The sequence below is a fragment of the Eptesicus fuscus genome, chromosome 3, assembly GCF_027574615.1.
Source record: "Eptesicus fuscus isolate TK198812 chromosome 3, DD_ASM_mEF_20220401, whole genome shotgun sequence".
In the NCBI taxonomy this organism is placed as follows: domain Eukaryota; kingdom Metazoa; phylum Chordata; class Mammalia; order Chiroptera; family Vespertilionidae; genus Eptesicus; species Eptesicus fuscus.
The window spans coordinates 74100116-74112588 of NC_072475.1; the positions used below are offsets into that span (position 1 = coordinate 74100116).

At 40.6% G+C, this 12473-nt stretch overlaps 1 protein-coding gene across 1 annotated transcript in view; it reads right to left on the reverse strand.

The window, feature by feature from the left end:
* ALCAM (activated leukocyte cell adhesion molecule) overlaps positions 1-12473 on the reverse strand; it is a 214427-nt gene that overhangs the window by 43486 nt on the left and 158468 nt on the right. The window contains exons 4-7 of the mRNA XM_008158564.3: positions 11821-11885; positions 10548-10635; positions 9909-10091; positions 522-649 (exon numbers count right to left, since the gene is read on the reverse strand). Coding sequence (XP_008156786.2) covers positions 522-649; positions 9909-10091; positions 10548-10635; positions 11821-11885 — 464 coding nt within the window. The remainder of the gene's footprint in view (positions 1-521; positions 650-9908; positions 10092-10547; positions 10636-11820; positions 11886-12473) is intronic.

Genomic DNA, 12473 nt, shown 5'->3' on the forward strand with positions numbered 1-12473 from the left:
ATCCTCTATACATATCATTTCTTTCATCTATGATACTGATAAAAGTCAAGGAACTGGTGCTTCGAGACCATCTACAATGGCAAGATATAGCCCCAGCTTTAGTCTGACAAGCTCAATATAATCTGCAACAGGACTGTTCCTACTTCAGAGGTCCATGGGTGTGTTCAGGAAGGTGCTATGGGTAGATTTAAAGTCTGTATCAGAGCATTTGCTGCCATCACTCTTCATTTCACAGTTACCTGCATCTAAAGAGCATATTCTTATAGTTTACTTGGATAATGAATGTTGAGGTTTTATAATTATGGTTTTCTATGATCGGCATTTATCCTCAAAATCTCTTGACATTGAAAAAAGGGCAAGATCATTGGAAGATGCTGAAAAATGGTATCCCTTGTCCCCAAGAAAAACAGCCTTTCTCACTTAAGCTGCTCATGTACATTCAATCCTTAATGTCAGCCAGCTGCCAAACAACAGGACAAATGATAGAGTTCTAGCTCAAGTAATAATCCTTAAGCACTTACTGGTAAGTAAAAGAAAAACTCCTCAGGAGGAGGGTTGCCATTGCCTAGGCATTTCAGAGTAATGTTGTCCCCTTCTTTGATGGCACTTCTTGGTGGCAGCACTTGGATTGTCACTTGCTCTGTAGGATCTGCAGGAGTCACAGATACGAGTTAACCATTTTTGTCAAGTACCAAATTACTCTGTACATACAATGTAAATCACTAAATTATACACAATTTTCTCAAGAAGCCAGTAATGGTAATTTCTTAAATGTACCTTTTTATAGAAGGATTGGAGTTAATAGCTACTTGCTACACCAAGCACTAATCTTGGTTAGAACAAACTGCAAAGAAACCTTGTTATAAAAAAAATCAATTTATTCTTAGCAAAATTTCTTCAACTGAGGTAGGAATGAACATAATTATTTTATGGGTACCAGACCAGTAGGAACAATTGCACTATATGATTTCATTATAGGGACATTTAACTATATTATATGAATCTTAACAGTTTGGAAAGACTGGATCAGCTAGCAAAGTAGCTAAAGCTATTAGGCACCCCTGCACTCACATTACATAATAATACCTTATATTAAATAAAAAGACACATGAGCTAAATAATGCCAGCAATATTTTGGGGATGCAGGAGAGTAGATCTGCTTTCAAAAAGATGAATTCCATGAACTGAGGGTGATGCAAGATCATAAGTATATTGTAATTCTGTTCTGTTCAGTGGAGCCTAGATGCAACTTTCATTCCCTTTTGATCAATTTTATGAAGAAAATAGGGCCAAAGGGTATTCTTTAATGAGGCTACTGCTCAACAGTAGAATGCTAAAGAAATTAAAACCTGAAGCCAGTGGGCCATATCTAGCAAATCTCTCTATATAAAAGACTAAGCAACTGAACGACCAAAGGACCAAACGACCGGTCGACCAATTGCTATGACATGCACTGACCACCAGGAGGCAAACACTCAATGCAGGAGATGCCCCCCTGGTGGTCAGTATGCTCCCACAGCCAACCTCCCCAGGTCAGCCAACCTCCCGTGGTCCCTCCTCCGCAGTTGGCTGGCCTGGATGACCCCGGTTGAAGCTGCTGGCCAACCTCCTGTGGCCCCTCCCCGCACTGACCAACCTCCCTTGGCCCTGATCAGCCCCGATCGCCGGCCAGACCAAGGGACCCCACCCATGCACAAATTCGTGCACTGGGCCTCTAGTATAAAATAAAAGGAGGTGGTGCTGGTAGTTATAAATCACCTACTCTCTAACTTAGCTACCTGTTATATAGCTTGATAATACAATAAACAATGAATTTCAAAACCATTTAATGCAAACGTTTATTTTACAGAACCTTTCCACAGGCTTAATACCATTGAGGTATGCATCTATATTTCCAAACTGGTAGCACTAAAAATGACCTATGAAGACTTATTTTGTTATTAGCTAAAACAAGTAAGTGGTAGATTTGGGTGCTTTCTTCTATCTCTTGCAGTCCCTTATTTATATTTGTAAGATTAAAGTACAGGAAAAACTTAGGAGGATTGTTTTAAATTGCTTCTTTGCCATTTCTTCATGCTTGGGCATCGCTGAGTATTTGCTCAGAATGTTCTGAGGCTGAACAATGATTGGTTTAATATACTTCTTATTTATTTTTCTCAAATTGTCTGAGGTAGAATCCTGACCAGCAGTTACTGGTAAAGTGGAAAGTAAATTAAGTTTGATTTTGTTCCCATACTGACCTTCCATTCCTAGGCCTTCCTCACTCTTTTAGGTGTCCCTTCTCTGACTAGCTTTGGCCCATTGCTTACCACTGTGGCACATCCCCAATCAAGGCTGACACAATCTATCTGACTCCTTGCTCCATTTCAAAATTCCCCTTCTCTGTGTCCCCTTTTCAATAGGTTCTGCTCTGTATTAGGGGGCTGAACGACTGAGTTCAGAAGGTTAATGTAACATTTTACTTTTCACAGTAACTTTCTTGATATCCACTAACATGCTTCAAGCAAAACTAATGATCTCTTGCACTCCCTTTGCCCTGATTTTGAATTTTACTCTGTCATTCTGCCAGTTACTCTGGCTTTCTCCTTTGTCTTCTCTTATCCACTCAATCACCAAGTCTTAATGATTAATACTTAATATATTTGGCGTGTGCTTCTCTCCTATTCCTAATAACACTTCCCTAGTCCAGGCTCTAATGAACCTACAGAGGAAACACTGCCATCAAACTTCATTCAGTCCCTCACCTTGAACCTTTCTCTTTTCTACTCCTTCATATACAGGGATAGGTAAGAGTAGGTTTACAATTTTGAGTGCACCAAACAGAGTTTATTCTTGTATTACTATTTAATTGCTAGAGGCCTGATGCAGGAATTCATGCATGGGTGGGGTCCCTCGGCCTGGCCGGCGATCAGGGCCATTGGGGGTAGAGGCGATCTTGCCCAGTCTGGGGGTAGAGGCCATGGGAGGTTGGCTGTGGGATCACACTGACCACCACGGGGCAGCTCCTGCATGGAGTATCTGCCCCCTGATGGTCAGTGTATACCATAGTGACCGGTCAACCGGTCATTCAGTCAACTGGTCATAATGGTTGCTTAGGCTTTTATATATATAGATTGTATTTTTCATATGAACAACTATACACCCAGTTTTGCCCATTCCTGTGTATTTCCTCTAAATCAATTTTTAAGCTGTGCTTTGACTATTACAAGGATATTCAAAACCTTCATGCATTCCCAATATGTATGAATGAAATAAATAGTTCCTAACCTGGTATCTATTTTTCATCTCACTACTCTATACATACCCATACATTATAAGCAAAAGAGACTACTCAAATTTTCTTTCTCCCATCTCTTCATTTATCCTCTGTCCAGTCATTTATTAATTTGTTAGCTAATAATTATTTTGTGCTACTAAGTACTAGAGTTATAAATGTGAAAGCAGCATAGTCCCCACCTTCAATGAACTTTCAAATTACGATCACACCATACTTAAGACTACAATGTAAAAACTGCATAGATGTAAGCAAAATGACCACTGGTAGCTTATAGATGCATGAGACTGGGAAGCTTCTAGTAGAAATTGACTCTGGATCTGGGTTTTGAGACTAACTAGGTGTTTGATAGATAACAATGGTGAGGGGGTAACAGAATATGGCTAGGCATGTAAGTGGTATTTTACAGGAAGAATCTGGAAAACAGAACAAACTGTGGTAGGTACAGTGAAGTAATGAAGGTTGAGACATAGAGCAAGACCATGTTCATAGGAGACTTAAGGCATATTAAAATTGCTCAGGAGTGTGAAGATCAGTCTCAGAGATCTAAGGTGCCATTGAAGAATTTTAATTGCAGCAGTGACATGGTCACCTTTGTGTTTTAGAAAGATACTAGAGGCTAGGTGCACAGATTCGTGCACAGGTGGGGTCTGGCCGGCCTGCCCCAATGGGGGCCCATCGGGCTGGGCCAGCAGGGTGGGGGGTGCAGGTGGTTGGCCACCCCCAATTGGAGTGTTGGGGGCCAATTGGGGGCCAGGCCAGCTGCGGGGGGGGGGGGGAGGGGAGGAGGAGATGGTGATTGGCACCCAGATCAGGCTGGTTGGCTGCTGCAGTATGCGTCATAGCCACCAGTCGTTCTGGTCATTCCACTGTTCTGGTTGCTGGGCTTTTATATATATGGATTTTTGACAGCAGCTTGGAGGGCAGTTTGGAGTGAATAAATAAGAGAAATACTATTTAGAAAAGTGTCACCAAAATACAGATGATGAAGAATGGTGGCATAATCTTGAGCAGTGCAAGAAGGCAGACATCAGGTAAACACAAAGATTAAGGAACTAGATTCTATAAGGATTCTTAACTGACTGAATAAGAGAAGGAAGGAATGGACTAGGACAACTTTTTCAAGATGAATTTATCAAATTTCTTTTTCTTGAGTGTACTTTGTGTCCTTTAGATTCAGCTGCCCCCTTCTCTTCTCTGACGTCATCCTGGAGCAGGGTTTCTCAAAGTGTGGTCTTTGATCAGCAGCATTAGCATCACCAGGGCATTTGTTATAAATGCACAGTGCTGGACTCCTCCCAGCACCAGTGATGAGAAACTAGAGCAGGGTCCAGCAATCTGTGTTCTGACAAGTTTTCTAGGTGATGTTGATGCCCATTCAAGTTGGATGGTCACTGTTCTTGAGCACCTGAGCTCTCAGGACTGTTCACCAAGTCCCTGTGGCACTTGAACCACTTGCAATCTGGCACTGACAATTTCCCTAGAGGAATAGCAAATTCCTGAAATATCAGGACTACATCACAAACATGTTTGCGTCTTCACCATGAAGCCCAGAATGGCATACATCGTGCCTTCTCAAAAGCCATGCCGAATGCACCCAACACAGCCAGTCACAGTAAAATAATTTCCTTCAATAAGATTAAGAACCTCTCTGCCTACCAAACTCCCCATACCTGACATGCATGTACACTTCTGTTCTTTCTTAAGCCAATTTCCCATTCTTTATTACTCATCTTGATGTTCTTTCCTCTCTTTTATTCTTGCACTTATACCAAGATAGTTTATTTCCAATTGGATATTTGAACAGACAGAAATAATAGTTTGTATTAAGATAAGCTGTACATGATGAAATCCTCTCAATCATTGCTTCTGAGTCAAGCTGAAATGTGCAAAGGCAAAAATGACTCTTTATTATTAGGACTAGTAGCCCGGTGCACGAAATTCGTGCACATTGAAAGGGAATTAATTAGATGAAATATTTTAATATTGCTATTTGCCCTTTCTCTATAATAAAAGTGTGAGAGATAAAAGGAAATGAGTACAATGTATATGAAAATAATACATAAATTTATTAATAAGTAAACAATAACAAAATGATATAACAATAACAAACTCATAATATAAAAACAACATTGATGCAAATAATGATTGATAAAGTGATTAAACTTATTATAATATCTCCCTGTATACCACATTAATAGTAAAAACACTTTCAGAGTGCTTGACTAATTTCCTTTGAGATAAAGTATTTACAACTTTAACTTTAACGTAACATGCTCTTTGAACTCAAGAGAAAGCAACAGCCGTAACTGGTTTGGCTCAGTGGATAGAGCGTCGCCCTGTGGACTGAAAGATTCCAGATTCGATTCCGGTCAAGGGCATGTACCTTGGTTGCGGGCACATCCCCAGTAGGAGGTGTGCAGGAGGCAGCTGATCGATATTTCTCTCTCATCGATGTTCCTAACTATCTATCCCTCTCCCTTCTTCTCTGTAAAAAAAAAAATCAATAAAATATTTTTTTAAATACTTTTAAAAAAAGAGAGAGAAAGCAACATATAACTGACCATGTCCAAAAATGGGTTCAGGTAGGAATATTCCTACTCTGTCTAGAGTTTGTCCTTGTGATTTATTAATAGTCATCACAAATGCTGGCATAACAGGAAAATATCTTCGAATTAATTTAAATGGGTGGCCAGTGTCAGATGGGGACAAATCAATTCTTGGAATCAGAACAATCTCTCCCTCTGCAGATCCTGTTAATATTTCAGCTTTGATAATGTTAGGTTGCAATCTTTTGATAATAAATCTGGTACCATTACAAAGACCCCATTTACTATTAAGAATTCTCAATAGCATGATGATTGCACCCACTTTCAATTTTAATTTATGACACGGCATTCCAGAAGGAGTAATACTATTAAGAAATTTGATGGGAAAATTTTCCTTTTCAGCATTATCTGTTGAGTCAATGGAATCATCACTCAAATAGGCGTGAAAATCTCCATCAAGTATATCCAAAATTTCTTCATTTAATTTTTGAATGTGCTCATTTTTTGAACAAAGAATTGCATGTTTAGATATATTTTTAATATTATCTATAGATATACTATTTCCAAAGGTGGCTTTAATAATAGATCCATTAAAAATCATTTCATGGGGAATTTCAATAATATCCATTCCTAAATGATAACTGCTATCAAGTTTGCCATCTCCAAGTTTTACTAACCATTCACTATAAGCAGAATCCTCTGATCTCATATTTGTTTTAAGAGACAACTGTCTGAAACATCCCCAAACACTACAGTACTTTAAAACTTATTTGTACTATGGCCAATTGTATAGCATAGCAACACAAAAATCCCCTCTGAAAAGAACTTTCCCACCAAATGCAACATTCAAATTAGTGCCAGCGAGAGCTTTATATGTATGGAACTTGTGCAAGTCAAAGTTTATTTTTATATTTCCAGTGCGTCATATGTACCGGTTGGTCGGACGGATGGACAAATGTCTGTCACTTAGCCTTTTATCTATACAGATTATAAGTCATGATTTTAACTTTTTAAAAAATTATCCTTTAATACCTCCAAAGCAAAATGAGTAAGAATCTGAAGGTTTATGTGGCTTCTATTTGGTTTCTAGGTCAAAGTTCTTTCCTTTACCCACCACTCACTTCTCTCCTTTTACTCTTGAATGTTAATTCCAACATAATTTTTGTAACACCTCTTGAAAAGGATCCCACCAAGTTTTTGATAGTCCACATGATAAAACTTACAGAAAAATACAGCATGAGACTTTCATTCTCTCACTAAGTTCTTCATATAACTGTAATTCCTCAGCCTCTAAAGAATGAAAAAGGAAAATAAAAGTGCCTTCTCTCATTCCAAGGCCTTTCTCAGTCAGGCAACCACAAAAAGAAAGAATGAGCCTACAATTCATGCCATGTAATCTCTATCAGGCATAATTCAAATCAAATCCCATCATGCAAAGTCTGGGATAATTAAAATGTATAAGAGAACAGTGGTGACCTGGGGGAGAACTTATGAAACCTTGTCTCCTGCTTTTGCTGACTATTCTTTTCGTTATGCTAGACTCCAAGTCCCTATCGGGGACTTGGTCAGGCGGCTGTGGGTGCTAACCCACGCCACCTGGATCCGTGATCGGGGACCTGGGCAGGCGGCTGCGGGTGCTAACCCATGCCGCCTGCCATGGTCCATGATCCGTGATCCGTGATCGTGGACCTGGGCAGCAGGCATTAACCCACGCTGCCTGCCCTGGTCCATGATCCCTGATAGGGGCTTTGAGTCAGCTGCTGCTGGCGGGAGCTGACTCGAAGCCCTTATCCCAGACCTGGTCAGGTGGCTGCCGGCGCTAACCCACGCCGCCTGCCCTGCTCTGAGATCGGTGATCACGGACCTGGGCAGCCGGTTGTGGGCTTTAAACCACGCTGCCTGCCCTGGTCCATGATCCCTGATAGGGGCTTTGAGTCAGCTGCCACTGGCGATGGCTGACTCGAAGCCCTTATCTGGGACCTGGTCAGGCGGCTGTGGGCGCTAACCCACGCTGCCTGCCCTCGTCCGAGATCGGTGATGGCGGACCTGGGCAGGCAGCTACGGGCGCTAACCCACGCCGCCTTCCCTGGTCCGTGATCCCTGACCGTGGACCTGGGCAGGCGGCTGCAGGCCTTAACCCACACCGCCTGCCCAGCTCTGAGATCGGTGATCACGGACCTGGGCAGCCAGCTGCGGGCGCTAACCCACGCCACCTGCCCTGGTCCGTGATCGGTTATGGACCTGGGCAGGCAGCATCCCTGGTCCGTGATCTGTGATCGTGGACCTGGGCAGCCGGCTGCGGGCGTTAACCCACACTGCCTGCCCTGGTCCGAGATCGGTGATGGCGGACCTGGGCAGGCAGCTACGGGCACTAACCCACGCCGCCTTCCCTGGTCCGTGATCCCTGATCATGGACCTGGGCAGGCGGCTGCAGGCCTTAACCCACACCGTCTGCCCTGGTCCGAGATCGGTGATGGCGGACCTGGGCAGCCGGCTGCGGGCGTTAACCCACGCTGCCTGCCCTGGTCCATGATCCCTGATAGGGGCTTCAAGTCAGCTGCCACTGGCCGCGGCTGACTGGAAGCCCTTATCCGGGACCTGGTCAGGCGGCTGCGGGCACTAACCCATGCCAACTGCCCTGGTCCATGATCGGTGATGGCGAACCTGGTCAGCCGGCTGCCGGCGCTAACCGCCTGCTGGCGCTAACCACCTGCCCCAGTCCACCATCATGGCTTGGATCTCACTGGCATGGGTGCTGCCCTTTCCCCCGCCATCTTTGCTGGTTTAATGTGTATATTTGCTCCTGATTGGCTGGTGGGCGTGGCTGGTGGGCGTGGCTTATGGGTGTAGCGAAGGTGCGGTCAATTTGCATATTACTGTTTTATTAGGTAGGACAAGTGGTATTTTAGTTTTGTTCTTAATAAGGTTCCACACTTTATGGAACAAAAATAGAAATGTAGGTGGGTAAAAACTCTGAGGCTCAGGTGGACTTTATGTCCTTTTTCCAGAACAGATGTAGAAGTGTTAGGTTATTCTTCAACACATGGTAGCATTACAAGAATTTTTGATGCATTTAAAAATAAACTTTTTTCTTGCTTTTTCCTAAAAAGATATAACTATATATGTATCTTTATGTAGTAACAATGATAATTTTGTAATAATGACAATAGTACTTAATAATGAGCATTTAATGTGCCATACAGTATGCTATTTTAGATTTGTGATTTCACTTAATCTCCATAATGACACTATTAAATTAAGTATTATATTTTTTCCCATTTTGAGATAAGAGGAGTGAACCCTAGAGTATTTAAGCTACTCTTCTAGAAACACACAGTAATAACAGTGCCGGGACAGGATCACCAGCACGTTTGCTCTTCATTATTAGATTATCTTGACATCTGTCTTACAGGAAACAGCACAGCATTAGATAGAGAAAAGGATTCTAACCCAGCCTCTAATTTAGGACAAGTTTCAGGGCTTCACTTTACTGCTAAGTAAAATAATTGCGTTAGACCAGATCATTAAGAAGTTTCCTTTGTAGTCTACTATTCTAGGTTTCAAATCTGTGAAATAAAGTTTTAACCAAAACATCTTGGACGACAACATCTTATTTAACTTAAGAAATCGATTTCATTAATAAAATAAATCTCTTAATTGAAATGGAAAGCCCTTATCTAGAAGATCAATCAGCCATAAGTCTCTATTCATCTGTCATTCATTCAGGAAACCATCAGAGGGCATTTTGAACTCCTAGAAAGTTCAGGGCTGTGTGCCAGGGCTCAGAACCATAAGAGGGAAAATACTAAGTTAGAGATCTTGTATTTAAGGAACTTTAGAATCTAGCAGAATACAGAAAAAAATGCTAAAAAATAACAAATTAGGGAGTGAAAGATATCACGAGACACGTAAGCCTTTATTCTATAGGTCTTTCAATGAGGAAGAGATTATTAGCATGCTATGGAGTAGGGGTGTGGGGATGAAAGTAGAATCCCAAAATCGTTAGGGACTTAAAAGGCTGATAAGCATTTGATTTTTTTTTCCTAATGAATTAAAATTGCGTAATGATATGTTGAGTTACTTACAGTAGATATCAAAGACTGCTTGTTCCGAATAAACTGTTTTCTGGCCTGATGGTCCATAATATGTCACAGAGCAGGTGAATGGCATTTGTATGTCAGCCTTGGTTGTCTTGTATTCCAGGGATGAAGTCATGGTATAGAGTTGAGTTACTGGGTCCATTTCTTTTTTAATAACTATGTCCACCACTGAAGAAAATACAGAACACTAATGACAGGATCTTTCATTTAAAAAATTACAATTCTTAATTAAATGCCACAAACACCTTTAAGAAGTGGTTTTGTCCTTCTCAATGTATTCAACAGGAGGGGAAAGTGACATGTAGTGAGGTAGGATGTCTTTTTAACACCATAGACCAGAGACAAAGACAGAAATAGAATCCCAGAATCTGATTTCCACTCACTCTAATTAACTTCTAAAACATGGCACACACAGAATAGTTTTCTCTGCTCTAGATTCTTCTGCACAAGGGCTAAAATGGTGTTTAAAAAACCACTTAGTGAGTTAATGGGTACTTAAAGTAACAAAGCACATAGTCACAGATCAAAAGAGGGCAACGCATTCAGGTGCGGGACAGTTCAAGGCTTCCCCAGATGAGAGAAGTGAAAGCAGGTCATCTGAACTGTTGCCCACTTAGTACCCACCTCCTTCAAGGGGTTGCAGCACTCTTCCACTCCTGTACCACGTGATGTTGCCGTCTGGGTAACTGTCTTGTGAAATGCAGTCACCCAACTGCAAAATAAAAGAGGAAATGTTACTACTTTGGTTTCATCAGTGGTTGTCAGTTTGGAAGCTCAGAATGGTCAGGGAATTTTAGAGTTATCCCAAAGTTTTCCTGACCCACTCATTTTCCAAGCACTGACATTCATTTTATATGAATGCTCTCTTATATAAAAACAATTATGGTCTTGCCCATTTTAAATTATGCCACAGATGCTGCAACTATTAATAAAACCCACATTCATGTAAAAACATTACCAATTTTATTTTGTGCATTATTCATTTTTAACATGAACTAAATAACATAATTACATTAACACTGGCTATTGCCATGGTTCATAGATCTGCATATGCAGAAATCACTAACAGTGTTACAGTGTGGTTACTTCTTCGGCTTCATACTATATACGCTCCATTCTACAGTACATACACCCACCGAGATCTATAATACCCACCGCTTTTCTTCAAATGTGTTTTAACTTTAACATTTAGTGTTTATAAAATAATATTATGCAGAAAAAGTTAATATGATTAAAAGAATTCCAGACTTGTTTTTATTCTCCCATAAAGTAAAATTAGCTACTGAAATGGGATTATTAGGCAATTGATGTGCCCAAATATGGAACTCCGGATATGTCCCTCTTCCATTATAGCCTCCCTCACACTTCTGCTAATGTGATATTTCAAATCTGACCTTTACTTCAACTTTTCAGTAGTTTAATTTGTCTATAGAATAAAGTCCAAATTCCCTATGTAACATATAAGGCCTATCATAAACCAGCCTCTTCTTACCTCTCCAGATTTACCTCTTACTTCACTCTCTCACCTACTGTCTTAGCACGCAAAGGTTCAACATGCAAATAACTATGTTTTCCAAAAAATGTCATTCTCTTTCACATCATATTACTTCAAATTGCTGGCCTGGGGAAAATCTACGCATCTTTCATGACTCCATTAAAGGTTCAGTTCATTCAAACAAGAAAGACATGCCTCTTTCTCCTCTCGTTTCCCTCTTCTCCTTTAGAAATGGCATCGCCTTCCGCTATGTCCCCACTCTACCTTCTGCACACTTTCTGACTGGCACCTGTCACCCTGTCAGCTACACAATTACTAACTTATTTGTCCTGGCATCTGAGGCCCAGAGAAGGCATTTAATACTAGGCTAAGTAAAGCAACTAATCAAAAACAAATTCTTACCTTTTTTAGCTGCTCTGTTTCAAGAAATGGTGCTTTGCTAACAATTTCAGGTTTAGATGGTTGCTCTAAAGTTAAGTAGAGAAAGGTTTTAAGTACACGTGGAAGCAGATAAAGATGTGTTTTGGCTTATAAAAATAATTCATTTACTCAAACTAGAAACATCAAACAACAAAATATACATTTCCTATATAATATGTAAATATGAAATCAAGTTAGTCCACCCCCTTTAAATATTTGCTTTATTATGTTAAATATTATTTAAAATGTTTGTAACTCCTTTGAATAAAATATCAATAATGTTTTTTGGACACGTTATAAAGAATAAATATGGAGTTGGTTACCATGTCCACTTATCAATAGCTTCCAACTCCTTAGGTGAAGATCTGAATACACGTGAATCAGAATCACAGGGGTACTTGTTTACAATGCAGATTTCTGAGTTCTACCAGGCCAATAGAATCAGAGTCTCGGGGGTGGAGGGTGGGGGGGAGGATCCCGTATATTTACATTTTAAACAAATTCCATAGGGAATTTGAGGGCACAATAAAGTTTCAGAATCATTGCTCTAAAATAATGAGAAATAATTAAGGGTCACAGAGGCCCAACTTTCCAGTATTTCTCAAACTTTATCAAAGAAGTCACATTACAAAACT